The 22,683-nt window shown below is 38.9% G+C and overlaps 1 protein-coding gene across 3 annotated transcripts in view; it reads left to right on the forward strand.

Moving 5' to 3' along the window:
- Nucleotides 1-22,683, forward strand: part of LOC139754901 (uncharacterized) — a 416,477-nt gene that overhangs the window by 275,070 nt on the left and 118,724 nt on the right. For all 3 annotated transcript variants that reach the window (XM_071672727.1, XM_071672729.1, XM_071672728.1), the window contains one exon: nt 6,929-6,989. In XM_071672727.1, the coding sequence (XP_071528828.1) occupies nt 6,929-6,989 (61 nt within the window). The remainder of the gene's footprint in view (nt 1-6,928; nt 6,990-22,683) is intronic.

Genomic DNA, 22,683 nt, shown 5'->3' on the forward strand with positions numbered 1-22,683 from the left:
AATGCTTTAGCTCTGGCGTACAAGAAATATGATGAATTGGATCTCTTCCTTCATTACCTCTGCTGTTGACGCGGCACTGTATTTTGAAAAACCTTTATAGTGAAAGAAATCTCCCATATCAATTGTCTTTATCTTGTGACAAAGCAAAATCACTTTTCCTTACTGCACATGCCGGAGTACTATGATATCAGAATAGCACTGTATATAGACGTCATTTGGAGAAACCTTGGGTAGCTTCTTCATGCGCCGTCTGTAGTAATATGCGGGTCTTAACTTAGCATTTCACTGTGCTCTTGAAATGAGACAATTTGCATTTATGAAGGTAGGCTTTTGGGAGAGGCATGATGCATACTTGATCAGGTATCACCGGGCTAATGGTACACTAACTATGGTCAAGAATGTACGATAGCGCACTGCCCATACATCCCAGGCTCTTAATTTGGGATGGGATTCTTTGTATTCATCTTCCATGTGGTGAGTGTCTTTGTGTGTGTGTGTAGGTCTGCCACGGAACTATGGGTGGCAAAGGGTTATTGAACCTAGATTATTATGTGAGAGTAGGGACCAAGTCTACTGTGGATTCTCTCTCTCTTACCTTCTGCTGCCGTCTAGACCTCTACTACAACTACTGTTGGGGCTTTTTGGCTGCTACTGCCATCGTCAAGGCTCGTACTTCTACTAAGGACATAGGACCACTACCATTAGCGATATGAGTAACACCTGTCATTATATCTAGTACCATTACTACCACCACCACCACTACCATTAATGTAGTTACTCTCACCAACATTTCCACACCTAACATCGCATCTAACACCATTAATAGCACAGTACCACCAACCCAATTACTTTCGTTAACAACCACCATTAATGTAGTTACTCTCACCATCATTTCCACACCTAACATCGCATCTAACACCATTAATAGCACAGTACCACCAACCCAATTCTTCCACCGCCATCAGCAACACACCGTCCGTACCACTATAGTATCACCAAGTTCACAAGATGGAAAGGAAAACTAGTTATATATACTCGACCAAAAATAGAATATCAACTCAGTATATTGTAGTAACAGTGATGCCTCTCTAAGTCACATATATCCGAACTGTTACCGTACGACATTCAAACAAGCGATATTTGATATGATTCGAGATTCGAACACTGGATATAAATCAACGTACATTATAATACCCTGCAAATTGTTCAATGCAGCGATGATTTAGAAGGAAAGAATCATTAAGTAAAGCGATAGTTTGGGAGGAAACATCCGTTATATACGATGCTAGTTCAGAGGAGAGAACCGAAGAAAATGCAGCTAATCTGAAGGTTTGGTTGCTTCATCAACTCTTTATCTGTTGATTAAATCATATTACAAGAGAGCATTGTTTAGGGCAGACATCTGGTGGTGTAGAGTGCTTGTGCTGTTAGATTCTGATATTGATAAAAAGTATGAGGTTGCTGAAGTGATTTTGTGCGATTCTCCTTGTAAGTAAGATCTAAATGTGAAAGGTTTTCTGATTGGATGAAGAGACTGTACTGTGTTAAGGTGGTTCTCTGGTTGGTCAGTATAATGATAAAAGAATGATAGCTTATTATTGTGAAAGGGTTGCCGTAAGGTCAGAATATCATTCATTAATGTGGTAGACTGACACTTCAAGAATACAGGAGAGGTAGTGTCGTTGAAGTTCTTAAAAAAGGGTTCTTACTGTAATGAAACAATTGAACCTCTTTGATATGGCTTTGGTGACTTGTTTAAGGTAATGGTTCGCGATGTGTTGAAGCGTTGGTTCGTTTGGGTAACATGAGTGTGGTTAAGTGGCACTGTGTTCGAGTAGAGATGTGATCATTATAGGTGGTTCAGTAGGATCATGACTGAGGAAGCCGGAGTGGTCGAGTGCTGGTGTTGTCAGTTGGTGATGGCTGGTGTGATAGTGTGGGTTGGGTATTGCTGTTTCTTACTCTCTCCCTTCGACCAACATTTTCATATATGTAATCATTTTTTTTTCCTTCAATATTTTAAGATCCTTCTTTATATAACAGTCTAGTTTATCAATTTGCCACATGTTCTGGTGCTATCAGAGTCTATCATGGTTCACTTATACATACATAACTGTCTATATCAACATCTATTTTACTGTAACCCTTGATAACTAGTTTGTGCTTATCATTAGATAATGAAGTATTTAATACCCTGTTTCATTTCATTTTCTTAATTTTCTGGCATACATAGTACGTTTTCTACCTCGATCGTCAGCCTACTTTTAAACTCAGACTAACGTATAGTACAAATATTAGCAACATCTAATTTTACACGTTATAACTTTTAAGTTAATCTGGGCATAAAACACGTCTCATAGCACGTTAGTCAGCGACTCGCCTGTAGATACAACCCACTTCAAGGTGCACCTCAAGCTTACTAGTGCTTCAAGCATACTTTACACCTCGTAAACTGATGGTAATAATGGCTTAATATACCATTTATATTGCTAACAGTCCCTCGTGAAAAACTTATTGTATCAGGACTATCTTTAATCTGTCTCCTTATAACTTACATGTGCCATATATCACTGCGTCTAGATATATTTAGAGAATGTCTTAGTTTACAGCTTAGTTATAGTCTGAAACCTTAGTATAACCATGACAGATGTAAGTGTTTTCCCCAAACTGATACCGCTATAAAATGTGTGCAATTACGACTGTTCGTCTCCTCTTAAAAGGATTTTATGATGTTTAATCTTAAGGGTTATATGTTTCAGTCTTACACAGATATAATGTTTTTTCTCATCCCTATAACTCAGTTGTGCCTTGCATTTACAATCTGCAACCTTTTAGACATAAGGCTCTTTGCCAGAGACAATCCTATAATTCCGGTGCGTTGGTCAACAGCCATTATATATATTATGTATATATATTATGTATATGGCCCCCTTCTCTGTTCCTTCTTTTGGAAAATTAGAAAAAAAGAAAAAAAAAAAACGAGAGGGGAGGATTTCCAGCCCCCCGCTCCCTTCCCTTTTAGTCGCCTTCTACGACACGCAGGGAATACGTGGGAAGTATTCTTTCTCCCCTATCCCCAGGGATTATATATATATATATATATATATATATATATATATATATATATATATATATATATATATATATATATATATGTGTGTGTGTGTGTGTGTGTGTGTTTGTGTACGTTTGTGTGTGTGTGTGTGATGCAAATGATTCTAGTGTAAACCTTGCTGACCATAAATGTCAACTCTTAGTATATCAGTTCAAGACCTGAGTGAGGTCAGGTTGCAATATGGTGTGTGGTCTGTGGTTAAGTGGCGGTGTGGTGGTGGCATGGTCATATGGTTGAGTGGAGATGTATGTGTAGGTGGCCGTGTAATAGTGATGATAATGATAGATGATAATACTGATACTAATGATAATAATGATGATAGTTAATAATAATGATGATGATGATAAAGAAATCATTATCATTCCCCGTTCATGATTGACTGTCGCTTTTTCCTTCATTAGCGAGGAAGCGCCAGGAACAGACGAAGAAATTCCGCATTCGTTCACATCCATTCTCTAGCTGCCATATGCAATGCACCGAAACCACAGCTCACTATCCATAACCGGTCCGCAAAAACGTTTTTGAGGTTTACCTCGAGCGCTTCACACGCCTGGTTCAGTCCACTGAGAGTACGTCGATCCCCCATATACCACATCGTTCCAGTACACTCTTATCTCGTGCACGCCTTTCACCCTCCTACATGTTCAGGACCCAGTCGCTCAAAATCTTTTTCACTCCGTCCTTTCATCTCCAATTTGGTCGTCCTCTTCTTGTTCTCTCCACTTCAGACGCATATAATCTCTTTTCAACCTATCCTCACTCAATATTATTATCATCATTATTATTATTATTATTATCACTATCATTATTATTATTATTATTATTATTATTATTATCATTATTATTATTATCATTGTTATTACTATTATTATCATTATTATTATTATTATTATTATTATTATTATTATTATTATTATCATTATTATTATTATCATTATTATTATTATTATTATTTTCTTCCTTACTTGCTGTTTCGCTTCCTCCCGCGTTACTGAGGTAGCACCATGAATAGAAGACTGGACGTTAATCCTAATGTTAATGATGATGATGATAATGGTTATTGTAATGATCATATTCATAGTACTATCAAAATTATAGCAATAGTTGACGATTTTTACCACACGTAGCCAAATGCTATAGTTCATTCAGTGAAAAATCACTCAATAGAGTTTTTTTGACCAAAAAATGAGCAGGGAGGAGTTAGCTCGACGATCATTATACTTAAAGAGCATTGGAGGTTAGTGTAGGATAGGATGATTATCATTATCGCTCTCGATGAGGCTGCTCCTGAAGGGATCTTCACGAACTTGGGTGGGGTCTGATGTGGTTCTGGTGTCAGACTGTAGCACAGGGACGAGGAATTTCAGATGGCAGGCGACGGTTGTGGCTTAAATGGTGCAGAAGCTCGTTCCCGCTCAGTCACATGAGACCCAAGTGACGCTTGCAGTCAGAAGGACCGCTGTGTTGAATGCCTCTTGCCGGGTACTGCAAAATGGACATGGAATGGCACTGTATGCCTTTCCTACTCTCTCCTCTCTCTCTCTCTCTCTCTCTCTCTCTCTCTCTCTCTCTCTCTCTCTCTCTCTCTCTCTCGCATCCTTTGAAGTCTGAAGTCTAAAGAATAAGTAAGAAGATCTGGCTACGGAAAGACAGACATATCTGAGAAGAATGAAGATTGTGTATTCAGTCTCACGTGTAGGTGAATAGAATCCAAATGTACTAAGAGTTTCTATGGGTACTGATATGTTTTTTTCCTGATTAGTTCATCGTTTATTTAGAATAACACAGAGCAGCTTTCTGAAATGAGCTACATGGGTATGAATGGGACCTTGTGATGCAGTAAGGAGATGAAATACAGTTGGACGTAAGGCTTATACATGCCTAACGATAGTCTTGGTGTGGTTGAAGGTGGCATGGTTGGTGGTGGTCCAATTCTAGAGGTGATGAGGTGCTCAAGAAGAGGACGTAACCGACTACAGAGCTAAAAACGTAGGTCTATCGAGCAGGCGCATCCAGCAGGGAATTATTTACAAGAATCAGGAAACACGAGGGGCTCCATCTTTCTGCTCTGTGGGACGCCACAGATGAACAACTCGAAGGTGGAGATGGCTCTTTTTTCTTGTGAGCACAAAGCCTGACGATGATCACTGAGGAGACCCATATCATTCGTGAATGAAACATTTCCACAGCCCAAGGATGATGGTTTTGTTGAAGATTGTGACCTGGATGATCAAGTGGAAGGTTGTGGAGGCATGAGCGAAGATGACAGTCATAGAGGCTTTCCCCATTCTTCTAGATTACCAAAGGTTAAATCCCCCCCCAAAAAAATTCCAGGCAATTTGAGGTGGAAATTTTCTTACCTGCAAAGTCTGTGTAGGCACAATTAAACTACAGACTCAGAGAGAGAATACTAGGGATCAAGTAGATGGAGTTAGGCAATAACTCACTGAGAGATTGTGAGGTTGGTGACATGAGTACTGGGATGGACGGATGGTGGTGTGTGTGGGTGGTTATGTGGCCAGGCGGTTGCATGGGTGGATGAAATTGTGGTTGAGTTGCGTAGCGAAATGATGCTGTGGTTGGGTCGAGCTAGAGCTGTATAGAAAAAAAAAAGATTAAAGTTGCATGGCAATAGATGGGAAAGACACAGTAAGGAGACCTGAGGGTCTTTAATGAGGTTACGTAATGAAGGACTATAAGACAATCCTATATCCAAAATCTATATAGAGGGAGACAGCATACAAAAGCGGTGGGGGATCTCTCCACTCTTCTATCCCTCCGACACGGCAATCGTGAAGGAACACAACGCAGCGCGACGAGAGTATACGGAAATGGAAATTTTATCGGAAAGTGTGAATGTGAGAATTACATTCTGATCTAATTTGGATGCTTTCATTGTTGAATTCTACACGATGTAATCTATCTATAACCCAGTCCGCTATCTACGAGCATTGTCGATTTCCTCCGCTGTAAGATTTATTTCCACCTAACGTTCTTTTATGTAGTGCTTTATCAAGAGCGCTCTAGAAGTCAAAGTGTATAACATCTGAAGGTGTTTGAGAGGGATAACAGTACAGTGTTCTGGTATTGGGGTATGCTCAAGACATGACGGAGAGGTTCGGTTGAGTTGCATATTAGTTGTCCGAGATTTTGAACTAGAGGTGTACTGGTGGTGTAGTTATTACTGTGCCAATATTGGTAAACCGTGAGACTAGAATTCTCTCTTAATAAATACAGAATATTCTGTTGACCTGTTCCTAAGATATGTGTATGGGTCCAGCCAACTTTTGTGAATATTCAAATACTTTGGTCCTATTACATTTCCAGTTTCTTTATTAGTTGTTAAATATTCTACAAGGTGAGCCAGTAAGTTTAGTTTTGTGAAATAACCAACGTTTATTGTGTTTTTTAGATTCAGATTTGTGCTCTAAGCATCAGCACCAACTGCATCCTCTTTCATCTCTGGTTAATGACGCTACATTAAACTAATCTTAAAAAAAGATTTGAAGTGAAAACGAAAATATTAATTATACCAAGAAAATCCACTAAGATCTCTTACTTTGAATTACTTATGAATTATATTTCTTTGTCCTTATTCACTATCTTCTTTTCAAGTTTCCATTTACATCCTTTAGTCCTGTCCACCCAAATTTTGAAGAAAAAATCTATTCTCATCCAAAATCTTAAAAGTTTGTCTTTTCCAGAGGATCTACTTTCATGGCTGATACTTTCTTCACAAAGTCTGTTCGTTCAGTTTAATTAGTTTTCTTTTTACATTGCATTCGTTCTAATTCTTCTTCGTTTTCGATATAGGTTGGTGACCTCAACTGGCCAGAGAGCTACAAACGAGTTAGGACCAGAGCCTTGTAAAAATGTAAGTACAAAAAGTGTAACCCATTTCATAATTCTAATTTCTTGTTCTGAATCTTAACGTTCCTTTAAATTGTAATTCTTTTGTAGTTATGCCATGTTCTGCGTATTTTAGACCATCTTCGAATATCCCTTCTGAGGTTCATTGTCATCGTCTCACGGCATACCGAACATTTTATAATCGTTTATTAAAGTTTTATCACCTCAGTGTAATACTTTGTATCTCTTTCTGTCGAAGGCAACGTGTCACTTCTCTAACCACTGCATCAATCTGTCGAAATATCTCTTAAAGCGTCAAATGGTATTTTTTTCTCTCTCTCTTTGGAGTGGAGAGGAATTTTATTTCCCAGTTTAGTGTCAGCGTTTAATCTTGACATTTTACTCGTGAGTCTTGTCTCAAAATCACTCGCAAAGAAAATGGAAAGCATAGGGCTTAGAAAATGGGCCTTGTGGTACTCCTCTTGTTAGGCTAACTAGTCTGACAGTTCCATGTCTAAATGATTTTGAATACCGCCGTAAGAGGGATGAGTCTCTTGAGTGCTGTTACCCATCCTGTGGGCGCTAACCAGATCATTAGATAACCTAATATTGTTGCCCCACTCATTGTTTAATACCATTATCTGTTTTGTATCTGAAAACCAAGTTTAATTGTATATATCTTTCTTTCATACTATTCGCCATTTCTCGCGTTAGCTAGGGAACGTTAAGAACAGAGGACTGGGCCTTTGAGGGAATACCCTCACGTGGCCCCCATCTCTGTTTCTTCTTTTGGAAAATTAAAAAAAAATGAGAGGGGAGGATTTCCAGCCCCCCGCTCCCTTCCCTAAAATTCTAGTCGCCTTCTACGACACACAGGGAATACGTGGGAAGTATTCTTTCTCCCCTATCCCCAGGGATATATATATATATATATATATATATATATATATATATATATATATATATATATATATATATATATGTGTGTGTGTGTGTGTGTGTGTGTGTGTGTGTTGCTAACAGCTCTTCTTGTAAACATGTACTTGAAATGACCTGACGAAAATTTTCCATAAAACTCCTAATGTTTTCAGATTGCCTAATATCTCTTTTTATATGGGTAAGGAAACTGTGTGGGATGCCACCATGGGATGCCTCCAGGGATTGTCTTAACGTTTCGATCTGAATCTAACAAAACATCTTCAGGAGCGTGTAGAGAAGTCGGTGGAACAGCTAGGACTGACTGTGGGTAGCGGGCTGAGGCTGGGTCATACCACCGGCGGACGTGCATGTAGCGCTGTGGTCTTACTGGTTGTAACACAACGACCGGGCGTGTAGTTGGAGTAGACTGTCTCGCCCTGTGCTCTGGTTGTTGAATGTTTGGCTGTTGTTCCTTGATAGTTAGAGCATCGGCGAGGTACATGTAGGTGTCTTGTCTTGCTCACGGCGTAGTATGCTTGTAGATTTAACAATCGTCTCTCATGTGAGGGGAGTGTTCTGCTCGTAGATTTAACAATCGTCTCTCATGTGAGGGGAGTGTTCTACTCTTTGGTGATATGTTGCGTCATGAAGCCTTCTTGTAGGTGTAGAGTGAGTCTTTTGGATAATATACAGGTTGTGCTTCCCACGTACGTAGGTCACGTCAATACGGAGCTCGCAGTGTCTCCTTGTTGACATTCGAATTCGTAAACTATGTTGGATTCTTGTAATGTTTTTAGTACAACTGGTTGCTCAAGATGAGGTTCCTTGTAATTTTTTGTTTCTGTTGTAGATGACTAGTTTTTGTTACCTTGTGTTGTGTGGTTAGGGTTTCTAAAGAGGATGTCTCGTAATACACGTTCATCGTAGTACACGTCCATCTGTCTCGTACGCTCGTGACATCTGGCTGCTTTGCAAACGAAATATCTCATTTTACGTTAAGTAATATCATTTTCTTTTTCACTGACGTTCATTGGTATTTGTGAAATGGGAAAGGTTTACAGAAAGGCAGATAGAAATCACGAGATAAGAAGCTCGTCTGATAAACGATCTTTTGGGATTAAGATCAATCAAAACTATCAAAATCCAAGTTTTAGTAGCTGTAGCAATAGTACAAATAACTCTGTTCCCTTCTTTCGAGCCGTGTAGGTCGTCTTATCCAGGCCACAAAACTTCCCAATCTAGTTTTAACAGATGGGGAAGGTGTGTCTTTACAAGAAAGATGGTACGGTTCGATTCAGGACTCACCATCAAGGATGGGCTAATATATACATTCGGTGGTAAAGATGAGCCTCAGTGACTGACTGAGAGTAAATTGAGTTTCTTCCACGTCCAGGTATATTCGTAACTCTATCACTATTAATATGAATGTGAACTACTTTCTATCATCAGATTAACATCAAATGCAGTTTCTCGTTGATAATTTCTTAGGAATGATTAAGGATTGGTATCAACAAGACTTGAGTACTCGACCCCTTATACACTGTTGTGAACTTAAGTTCTAAGGACCAACAAAATTCAGACCATATGATATCACTTACGGTAGCATAGTCTATTTTTTGCCTATAACCTATACATGCAGTCCCAAATTCCATCGCATATTTTCCTCTTATTAGAATAGGCAAAGTAATAAACTAAAAGTTCCCAAAGTAAACAAGTAAAAGAAATGAGTTAAATTGTCAGATTAAGAAAGTCCCGATGGATATTTCCAGACGAATAGATGTCCAGAACTGAAACTTGGGATCAAACTGCAACCAAAACTTCCAAAGAGAAGCTCATGATGAATGCACCTGCCATGGCGAGACAGGCTTGGTATCCGTCAACACTTCCGTGTATTTATCCCTCACGTATTCTAACACGTTTCTAATTAAGGGCAAATGTAGATTATGTAGATTTTTGGCGCTCAAGCGGTGGGGAACTAAGGCAGCCTTTTACTGTGAAAGGTTTCCATAGAAGCGTAGAAGTCTTATGAATACCCGGCAAATATTCTGATAAAAGTAACATGTATTAGGAAGTCGTATTGATACAGTGCCACTTGCAGTAATGTGTGATCGCTCGGGTTGTAAGATTCTCAGTCAAGACATGAAAGACATTGTGATGCTTGCAGGAGTCATAGTGAATTCCATAGTTTTACTTCCAGTGATTTGTGTCTCGTATGTCTTAATAAAACCACCATTTAGCGTCACTGTACCAAAAATACTGCAATACGAAATCTGCAAGATAGATTAACGCTCTCTTATTTTTTCCTCTCATCCTTTTGAATTGCATCATTTCTTAATGCTATACATATAAACACCGGGAGTCTTTGCTAACTGGAGAGATGCCATGCCGTTTATAATGCAATGGAAACTCCATGCTTTGATATTACAGGAGATTTCTCCAAGGGAAAAAAAAAAAAATCGTTGACTGATGAATTCTTAGTCTTCTCATTAGCCTCCAGAGATGAAACAATGTCCGATAATACAAAAGAAAGTATTGAGAACAAGAAGCATTACACAGCGTATTCTAGATCCCGTGAATAATGGAGCGTGGAGCCGGGGCGCTCTATGGGAAACATTGGTTTTTGCTCTCCCGCGGAGCTCTCTCCCACACACACTGTACTCCCGTACCACACTGGCCTTCACCAATTCATGTAGACCCAAGACGGGGTGTTAACACGGTAATGGTGGAGAGAGAGAGAGAGAGAGAGAGAGAGAGAGAGAGAGAGAGAGAGAGAGAGAGAGAGAGAGAGAGAGAGGATAATCAAGAAAGAAAAAAAATTATATAGTACTTCGTAGAGGAAGCTTACAGGAAAAAAGGGACGTTTCTTTTGATATGATGGTTAATTTCATCATCAGTAAACAGATCCTTAATTAGGATACGCTTACATGAATAGTTTATGTAAAGACGATCGTGATATAATATGTAGTAAAAGAAATTTTTTTTTCTATTTCAAAACTGACACTTAGCATATTCATACACTTCTATGTTTGAAATGATTATGGAAAATATATCATAATGCTCTCACTTACCGATACATACCCAGTAAATACAATGTAAATGATCATATATAACTTTAGAAATATCTTCATTTAACAGCTTAATTAGTGGTTATAAACACGAATAAAAGATATTTTCACCCTACAGTGTTATTCAGCATGAAAAATACTCCTTAGAAAGGAATGAAAGGAAATCTGTTTTTTGAGAAAAATATGAGAAATTGTAGGTAATAGTTCAGGGTATTTTTTCAGCTCAAAAACATTGTATTTCAAAACTGAAATTTAGCGTACTTAAATTCTTTTATATTTGAAATAATTATGGAAAACATATCACAGTGCTCTCAGTTAGCGATACATACCCAGTAAATCCAATATAAATTATCAGATAGAACTTTAGAAATATATTCATTTAACACCTTAATTAAAGGTCATAAACACGACCAAACTATATTTTAACCCTAGAGTTGTATTTAGTATGAAAAATACTCCTTATAAAGAGATTTCAAAGGAAATCTATTTTTCTGAGAAAAATACCAAAAATTGCAGGTAATAGTTCCGGGTGTTTTTCATCGCAAAAAAAAAATTTATTTCAAAACTGAAACTTTGTCTATTCATACACTTCCATGTTTGAAATAATCATGGGAAATATAATGCTCTCATTTGCAATAGATACCCAGTAAATACAATGTACATGACCAGATATAACTTTAGAAATATCTTAATTTAACAGCTTGATTAAAGGTCATAAACACGAAAAGACGATATTTTAACCCTAGGATGTTAATCAGCTTGAAAAATAATCTTTATGAAGAGATTTTAAAGGAAGTCTATTTTTTTTGAGAAAAATAGGGAAAAATGCAGTTAATGGTTCAGGGTATTTTTCATCGCTAAAAACCTTTTATTTCAAAACTGAAACTTAGCATATTCATACATTTCTATGTTTGAAATAATCCTTATAATGGATTATTTTTCATGCTGAATAACACTCTAGGATTAGAATATCCATATAAATCCATATAAAGTGTAAACTCCTATAGAGTGGGAAGCCTTTGACGAGACTGCGCTCTCAGTGATACAGCCTCGCCAAAGGTGACTTTCCACTGTTGCTAGAACCTTCAGGCAAGAGAGGGAGAGAGAGAGAGAGAGAGAGAGAGAGAGAGAGAGAGAGAGAGAGAGAATTTCTTATCACTCATAAAGTAACTGCAGAACGATAGACAATAGCGCCTATACATTTACACCAAATTCATGAAGTATTATATGATATAAGAACCTAAAGGCAGAGTGCCCTGTTATGCAATTAGCGAGAGAGAGAGAGAGAGAGAGAGAGAGAGAGAGAGAGAGAGAGAGAGAGAGAGAGAGAGAGAGAGACTTTGAAGCAAACTTTTTATGAAGATAATCGACTCTGACGAAAGGATTGGCATCAGCATCAGGACGGAAAAAAGCACCCAGAGTTATTCGTCCTCTTCCACAATCAGTTATATACCGCAAGACGTCCACAAAACAGAAAGACAGTGAGAAGGCTTTATCTTCCAACTTTACTTAAATCTCATTAGACTTCAAAATCATAACCAAAAGCCATGACGTCTCGACAAGATCACGTTCATAACCAAACAACAAAACTGATGTCCACAGAGGAGACAAACAACATCAAAAGAGATTCCAGGACCAGTGCTCATAAAACTGTCCTCTCAACCGACAAGAAAAAAGAAGTGGAATTAATCCTGTATATTCAGTAACTCACAATAATCTAACTACCATCTCCAACACCAAGAAAACAGATAAATAAATCTCGTGCAGCAGTCCACCATTTACATACATAAAACCTCGAACTTACCTTACCAAGGGAGTTCCAATAGAGTCCTAAATCAGGTCCACACACAGCAGCAGCGGCAGCCTCGCCAACCTCACCAACACGTAAAGTCAGCGAGGTGTGAGATGTGGGCAGTTGACCCCCAAGGTGACCGGTCATTGTTTGAGAAAGCTGTGGTGTTCCCACGGGGGAAGGTTCAGGGAAAATGTGTGGAGTATTCTTAGCATTTTACTGTTAGGGTTTGATATTGGTAGCTTGAAGGCACAACCTGGTCTAGTTTGCTTACCATATGTTGCAGTTGGTGTGCATCATCGTTATATTGGCAAATCTTGATTCAGGTAAAGGATGATAGTAGTTTAATCACTAGGTGAAAAGTTGAGTGAATGGTTAGAGAAAGATCTAGTCATTTGGAAACTTCTTCGTATGTATTAATTATTGGTTTCTCTGTATGATATAATGTGTGACGTACGATCTGTTTATTCACATTCATATATATATATATATATATATATATATATATATATATATATATATATATATATATATATATATGTATATATGTGTGTGTGTGTGTGTGTGTGTTTTCACGCATTAATTGAAAAATGATTTGTGATTTCTACATAAATCCTTCTATAAACTTGATAAGTGAATACGTGAAGAGTGATCTATGGCAAGGCTGTGAATTATCGGGAACCCAATCTCGTCACAGACCTTCTCGCACCAAGGGAGTCCGAAATTTCCCTGCTCCTGGAAGTAGCGCAGCCGTGAAGCACCAAATGGTCCGGAAAAGGGGGCCTGGACCCCCTTAAGATCGGGGTTTTAGAACAATTCTAAATAAACGAAGAAATAAACGACAGATACCTTCATTTTCTCTCTCACTACGAAGTACCAGAGAGTTTGCCTGCTGTTAGAGAGTCGGTGTTCAGCAGGTGCCTGAAAGTACTACCTGCCTAGGCAGAGCGACCTCTCTCTCTCCCGCCGGAGCCGTGACCTCTACGACTACCAGCATCATCCTGGATAATCTGGCATGACTCCCGGGTCAAGGGTCCAGGTCCTGGCCATACCTGACCCACTGCTAAAGAAAACGAGAGTCTGAATGGTCAAATGTCTTAAGAGCAAGTTTTTAGTAAGCACTGAGGTGCTGCTGCTGTTGATTGGTAGGTAGTCTTGTGCACAGCCCGCGTGACGGAGAGGAAATTATAGTGGAGGGAGAAAGTAGAATTTGTTATGTTCCTCTGACGAAAATACATGTGAGTATTATCATGGCTTATAGCCATGTAATCTTCAAACATCTATACTCGCTTCATATATACCTGAATTTTCCTAGTATAAGATAGAATGACTGTATTCAGATCATGAAGACCAACAGGCAGTTGATCGTGTCTACGGGACTATTTTTCAATTTGTTAGGGAAATGAGCTGTCAATAATTTTCATATGCTTGATGTTTGGTACTGTATCTGCTTCAATGGCCATTCATAGTTCGTAGAAGGTTAATGTAACAACATACATAAGCTGATCCTCTCCCCCTGTCTCTCTCTCTCTCTCTCTCTCTCTCTCTCTCTCTCTCTCTCTCTCTCTCTCTCTCTCTCTCTCTCTCTCTCTCTCGCTCTCTCTCTCTCATATATATATATATATATATATATATATATATATATATATATATATATATATATATATATATAGCGCTACCTCGCTATCGCGGGAAATGACGAAAAGTATGAAAGAAAAGAATATATATATATGTATATATATATATATATATATATATATATATATATATATATATATATATATATATATATATATATATGTGTGTGTGTGTGTGTGTGTGATCCTAAGACTCTTCTCACCCACACCAATCTATATCTTACCACCAACCCCCAATTAGAAAAAAAGATAGCTTAATGCTATCTTAAACTTCAGTAACCTTTACTCTTTACTCAGATCTCTTCCTACAACAGTGCAACACTGACAAACACATATACACTCAATCAACCCGACGAACACTAAACAACCAACTCCCCAGCTCAGTTCTAAACTCCAGGCCACTAAACATACACCTATTAGAAACCACACTTCCCATACCATCAGGGGTCACACTCTCTCGCATACGCTTTGGACACCGAATATACAAACAGGGTTTCATCATATCCCAAGGCCCTTCATGCCCACGATGAAAATATCATGAAGAAGACACCTAGCCTTTAATTCTCAGTTGTCCTGCACTCTCTCTCTCTCCACACACAAACACACACACACACACACACACACACACACGACATCACAACACCTTATGACCTGTGGTCCCGACCTGTGAGCGTAGTCGGCTCCCTAAGCTGCAGGAGTCTCATAAAGATAGAAGGGGCTGATGTGGAAGGAGTTATATAGTAAAGGTATATATATATATACATGAATGTGTGTGTGTGTGTGTGTGTGTGTGTGTGTGTGTGTGTGTGTGTGTGTGTGTGTGTGTGTGTACTTATATATGGTTTATTTACAGTTACCCCAAGATCCCTTTCTGAAAAGGTTCTGGTATTCCTCCCACTGCGCAGGGCTTTTGACACATTTACTAGCAGGAACAGGAGGGACTCCTGTGAAGAGAGAGGTTGTTTGATGAGACTGAATCTGTTTCGTTAACTGATGACGATACATCTTCGCCAAAGGTATCTTTATACTCCCTGTAACTTCAAACAGGCATAGGCTAGTAATACCAGCAAAGGGGGTAGACAAGATGCTACCCATGCATTAAGAAAGTGACGAAGAGGGGCATCAGCAGAGGACTGAAAATCCTTCCCTCTTCTACTGCTCTGGACAATCACTGGCTGCTTAGCAACAACAAATATTCAACACTAACACGGTATAACAACAGTCCTTTTGATACAATCATACCTGAATATCCACGACACACTTCTTTTCAAATGAAACTGAGCAAATCAAATCCCTCTGTCTCTCTTAAGTTTTCCCGTAGACATTCTTTAAAGCAAACATCTAATTCACACATCCTTTATTACTCCTGAAGCAGCATTGTTCCTCCTCATGAATGATGCTGTGTACGTGAATGCACCTTCTTAATCACAACTTTTCACATATATCTTATCAGGTACACTCAGAAAAATTAAACATCTCTAATAAGAACACTCATCCTTGTCCCCCTTGCCTTTTTATACAGTGGCAATACATATGTATTCCGCTGGTCCTCAAGCACTTCACCATGATCCATACATGCATTGATAATCCTATCGAACCAATCAGTGACAGGTACACCCCCTTTCTTAAGAAATTCAAGTAAGATATTTTCCACTCCAGCCGCCCGGCAACATTTAATCTTACACAAGGCTTTCACCACCTCTATTCTCTTCACCAATCATTTTCCTATGACTCTCAACTGGCGTATCTCCACAACCCAAACACTCCTCATCTGCCAACTTAATATCAAACGCCTTCAACAGTCTCTCAGGCCATTCACTCCATCTCTTCTTCACTTCATCACTGCCTCTTACTACTTCCCCCACTTGCCCTCTTCACAGATGTTCCCATTTGGTCTCTTGTCTTTTTACAACATCAACCTCCTTCCAAAACATCTTAATCTCCCTTTAGTTTACTGATACTTGCTCACTCCATCCCTCATTTGCCCTCTTTTTCAGCTCCCATTCCTTCCTCTTCTTCCTCCACTTTCTCTTGTACTTCTCCCCTCACCAACACTCCTCCCCTTAAGATCTCACAAGTATTCTACTAACATTCTCAAGCATTTCTTTCAAGAAGAGAACAAGATAAAAAGATACGATTCTGCCAAATACGCAGTATGATAGGCAACGGTAAAAGAACTGCAGCAATACATGCACGAGATTTGCATCAGGATACAGCACAGGAATTGCAGATGGATGTGACACAGCATCTTCAGAAGAACACAGCACAGGACGTGCATTAAGACTCGGCATAAGAATGCAGTATGACGACATAGCTGAAAAACTGAAGTGGGATACGTCATACGATTTGTATGAGGACACAACACACCAGCTGCCGTTGATCACAAGAAGTTTGCATGAGGACGCAGGACAAAATTTCGTTGGAGTAGGACACGACAGAAGGGCTACACTTAAGATCTGCATGTGGATAACAGCACAAAAGCAGCCGTCGGAACCGACACAGGAGCGGCATCAGGGAATAACATTAAAGCTGCAAGAGGTCATGGCATAAGTCATTCAGATCAGAGAATAAATGTTGCTGTACAACACTCCCCAAGAATTACGGCAGTTAGATATTTAGCACAAGATCTGCAATGATAAAAGGCGTAAGACTACCAACAAAACATAAGGTTAGACACAGTTTAAGACCGCAAGATGCTCAGAAGCACCAGCTGCGAGATGCACTGAGAATGAACGTGGGACCTGCGTACTGGTGGACATCTTTGCTCTCCGTGAGAAACACCTCCGCAAAGAAAAAAAAAATTGCCTCTCTCTCTCTCTCTCTCATGACCACTTAGTCTAACGTGGACGTTAATGGAGCTGCCACTTGGTGAGCTGCTGCATTAATCACAAGATTTCATTATTCCACATAAATCTACTAATGATAATGATGTTTTTGCAACCGCAGTCGAAGCAATAAATCCGTTCCGCAAAGACGTTTTTCTGTGTCATTACTGACGAACACCTGTTCCAGCCAATTCATGGATTTCAAGGGGAGGAGGTAGGAGGAGAGAGGCAATCGAAAGACAAAAGCCCGTGCCAGGCTCAGGCCTGGCGAATCTTTAACAAGAGAATAATAGACATTTACCTCACGATATTCACGGTGAGGTAAGACTTTACTGTCGTGCCAGAATATATCCCTTGTGAATTTACCGTTATGTTTTGTGGCATACAAAAGGCTGGGTGATGAGACAGAATATACCGCACAACACATTGCTTCTACAATGAATAAAGAAAAGCAGAGCTAAAGCTGGAACTTTTAGTGTTTTTTGTGAGAGTGTATTGTGTGATAATGATTCAATCAGTTATGCAATCGTCGCTCTGATATGTTTGAGTACGATGCGCACTTTCCATATTTATTGCAACGTTTCGTCTGTGATCTGGAACCCATTAATAGCAAGGATCAAGTTTTGAAAAAAGAAAATAAACGTATTTCAAAGTGTTGTATGTCATGCAGGCCGTGCATATATCAAATACTATTTAGTTTTAGTATCTTATGATTTTACCGTAAAGTATACACGATGAGCATTAAGAAGGCTTTTTGTGTTACGCATTAGGTGGTATCAGCTGATGGTACTATGGTATTAAACACTTGAGGTAGAATGATATAGCAGATTTTACTTCCTTATATTGATAGACAGGATTTCAATTTGATTAGGATGAAGAGAAAAAACATCGACAATAATAATCAACCGAAGAATAGAAAAGAAAATCATATCATTTACTATTGATCAGATGCTTTATATTCATATGAAAAACATTAAACAATAAGAAAAATTCTACCATAACAACTTTACCTCATTAGAGACGATCCAAGATAACCACAAGGATCTGTGTCATGCTTCTCCAGCAGCCTAGCTGCAGGACTCACACCTACACATGACTGTTCGTTGCTGACATTGACAAGGTTTTCTACCTCCATCATCATCTTCCCCACTGGGCTTCCTTGGAGATTTAGTTTCATTTTATCATTAGCCTTCCTTTCCTCATTTACTTCATTGTGACATTTTTCTTTTTTGGGGGGAGGCTTTCTCTGGCATCCTACCCTCATTGTTCATGTGCAAATTAGGTGAATGTTTTGCTTTTTTCTTACTTTGTTACTTATAAGGACTAGTCTATATAACCTTACTTCTTACAAAGTCATCACATTTGAAGATGAACATACTCAGAAACCGATTCACAACGATGGGGTTAATGATAGTCTTATTTCTTCAGTTTTCTGGTAGTGCCTAGGTTGATAATCCTTAGAGTAAAACATAAACCAGATGAAGAATGGCTTAAAAGACAGTCGAAAGGGTGGGGCATCTGTGTTTATTTTTCCAGCGAGTTTATATACATATTTTCCTTGTTTGTGCTTTGGCGCGTTACCTTTCACGGCCAAACCGTATCAAAAGAAGTTCCAAATTTTTCTTTTAACCGCTCGTTGGTCTTGACGTGTTTATTCTCGCATATTTTCATTCCAGATTCAAGGCACAAACGTAGCACCTGAGACCCAGGTTTTGGGTGTAAGTACTTCAGAATCTGGGCGAGGCTTAAAGCTATACCCTGTTGGCCTTGAAGTGTTATATGCTTGTTTGTTACTCTTTCATGGCCTAAGTGTAGCATGTGAAGGCCCCAATTTTTGGGAGCAGGTGCCACACGTTGATATATATATATATATATATATATATATATATATATATATATATATATATATTCTTTCTTTTCTTTTAAACTATTCGCCATTTCCCGCGTTAGCGAGGTAGCATTAAGAACAGAGGACTGGGCCTTTGAGGGAATACCCTCACCTGGCCCAATTTTCTGTTCCTTCTTTTGGAAAATTAAAAAAAAAAAAAAAAAAAAAAAAAATATATATATATATATATATATATATATATATATATGACATGTACCAACTTAAAAAGTGGATGTATGAATTTTGATACAACATTTTCAGGAATCATTAAAGGGCTAAGCATCATAGAACAAAGTCATCCTACAGTTTGACACTGATTATTCTCCCCTCCGTCACAAGAAGATAACATTAATGTGTACCTGAACACTTGGCCGTTGTTATTCATAACAAAGCAAGTGTGTGGGGCAAGCGATGGGAGACCCCCCTACAAGATCGTAACTTGCGGTGTAACTCTGATGAGTTCCCACTGCGTCTAGTTTGTTGTACAGCACTACGACCCAGGGTGCTGGAATGTACTAAAGACACGATCGGCTCCACAGGCAATTAGAGCTGATGTAAACTAGGGCCATGCCCGTGGTCGTGATGCATTCATCATAGTGATCGTGGTGCCCGAGTTGTCTAGACCTCCTTCACACGCTCCACTCGTATCAAGAATAGAACTTTGTGATATGAGAGACTATATGAATAGAGATATGAAATTGGTAGGGGCTTGTAAAGAAGGTATTAGAAGTTCACCATATTGGTGAAGACCTTCGAGTGCTTCACTTCAGTAAATCGTGAACTACAGATAAGATTTTTTATGAGATAGAGAGGATTGTTTCTTGTATGTAGTCCTGGGATGCAACCTCGTGTTCATACAGCTTAGACAGTGCTATAACCTACTGCAGTCAAGAGTGTAAGTCACGCTTCTCTCTAATATTCTTTCTGACGAAATTCTCTAACCTTCTCTAAATCCGTTCCGTTCTCCCTAGCGCTCCAACTCACCAGCCAACGTTAATGATAGCGAAGGGATATGTCATGCTAGCCACACGATCACGAACGCATCGTTAGTCAGCTCTTGGGAAGCGATTAGATACCCTGGAAAGAACTTCGCACTTCGTTAATGAATGGAAAGTGATTTCACGTGTTGCTATAATCACTAATTCATTTACATTTTTGGTTCGAGCTTGTGAGCTCCTAACAGTTTTATGAGTTTTAGTAAAATGCGCACTTTGATATTCTTACTTTATTCATATATGTTTTTCAGATGCATTTGTCTTCCATCTTTTTATTGGTTGATGTTTAGGTAAACGTTAGAAAACAAGTTTATCCCACTGTTGTCGTGGGATGACTTCACAGTATCCTTGTGGGGTAAACAAGGAGCAGCTGATCACTGAGGCCAAGAGCTGAGATGGATGAAGCGGAGAGGAACGACGAGGAAGAAGAGGAGGAGGAAGAGGAGGAGAGGGAATGAGAAGAGAAAGACGAGGAAGTGGTGAGAGAGAATGAAGAGGAAAATATGCAGGAGGACGAGGAGGGATAAGATGAAGAAGACAAATGAAGACTGTTGGACAAGGGAGAGGAGATGTAGAAAAAGAGGATGAAAAACTAAGAAGAAGAAGAAGGTGTAGAAAAAGAAGGAGGAATTATGGGAAGGACGAGAACAAAGAAGATTAACGGATGGAAGATGGTGGAGCAGATATAGACTAAACAACAGGGAACCAGAGTGAGAAATGCAGGGGAAAAAAAAAAGAACAAGGTCAACATAGAAAGACGAGATATAAAAAGTAATAGAGAGGAACAGCTACCGAACTACCCATTTCGTTTATCTGATGGAGCTTGACGTTAATGACCCTGGTATGTGAAAGGTCTAAAGGCCAAACAACCAACTTACCAGCCAACCAATGTATTCCGAAATCCCTCTACAGCTTAGGTTACACTAGAGGCTGTGCGATTCCCACGTCATGGCTCCTCCTGGAGGTGGGGCAAAAACGATCCATTGACATCAGCTGAATCTTCGCTGTTAAAATGAGGCTTTCATGGGACATGGAATCATCACTCTACATACAAACGGCCAGATGGCGTTTTTTTTTTTTTGCTCAGATTCTGTTTCATCCCGTTGTCCGACTCTGTGCTGTTGTCAGACAAGTAAGCTGACCTTCAACAAGAATGCATTCTCCCTCCTTTGTTTTTGATGCCTTGAAAATAAGAGGAAATTATGCATAGCCTCTTAAGTGTTAAGTTTCATCTGTTCAAGTGTTAAGTTTGCTTGATTGGAACTCATCAAGCTTTGCCACATACTAAGACTCACCGGCTTTCTCTTAGGTCCAAGTCATTAATAAATCATATTTTTTCCTTGTTAGTAAGTAATTACATTTCTTAGCCACTGCGACAAGAGAGAGAAAAGCAGTCGTGGCCACATAGCTCGTGGGTGACTCAGAGAGTCCGGGGTGGTGGATGGGGAGGCTGGGACAGACAGGTTCATCAAGGTGTGGGGACTGGGTGGTCCAGCCTGGAAAAGACCAGGATGGGATGTGAGCAAGCTAAGATGTCAAGAGGAGGGTGTGGAATATATATATATATATATATATATATATATATATATATATATATATATATATATATATATATATATATATATATATGTATATATATATATATATATATATATATATATATATATATATATATATATATTTCTTTTTTTTCATACTATTCGCCATTTCCCGCGTTAGCGAGGTAGCGTTAAGAACGGAGGACTGGGCCTTTGGCCTTTGAGGGAATATCCTCACCTGGCCCCCTTCTCTGTTCCTTCTTTTAGAAAATTAAAAAAAGAAATGAGAGGGGAGGAATTCCAGCCCCCCGCTCCCTCCCCTTTTAGTCGCCTTCTACGACACGCAGGAATACGTGGGAAGTATTCTTTCTCCCCTATCCCCAGGGAATATATATATATATATATATATATATATATATATATATATATATATATATATATATATATATATATATATATCATCCCTGGCGATAGGGGAGAAGTAATAGTTCACCCATATTGCCTGAGTGTCGTAGAAGGGGGTTGGAAGCGAGGGGTAGGTGGGCTGAAAATCCTCCCCTCCTGTTTTACTCTTCAAAAGAAGAAACAGAAAACGGGGCCAAGTGAGGATTTTCACTCTATAGCCTAGTCTTGACGCTACCTCGCTAACGCGGGAAATTGAAAATATTTATCATTGAATCTCCTATCATCAAATACACAAAGAATTATAATCTTAGTATTACTGATGGTCTGTACAAATTAGATAACTTTATTGTTGATGAAATTTGTAAACAATTCACCTTCTTGTCCACACAATAAGTTTATGATACTCTCGTTGTCAGTCTTGGACAATCGCATGTTTACCAAATGGCGTCCTAGCTACGTCTCTTCGTTGTATATCAACTGACTGTTATGTTTCTCTTGTGTCTCCCCCGATGATGTGATTATTACACGAAAGTGCACCTGAGAACTTATTGTATTTCATTTTCCCCGTGGGCTCATAGGAATATATATATATATATATATATATATATATATTTATATATATATATATATATATATATATATATATATATATATAT

Source organism: Panulirus ornatus, chromosome 18 (genome assembly GCF_036320965.1).
Source record: "Panulirus ornatus isolate Po-2019 chromosome 18, ASM3632096v1, whole genome shotgun sequence".
Lineage (NCBI taxonomy): Eukaryota > Metazoa > Arthropoda > Malacostraca > Decapoda > Palinuridae > Panulirus > Panulirus ornatus.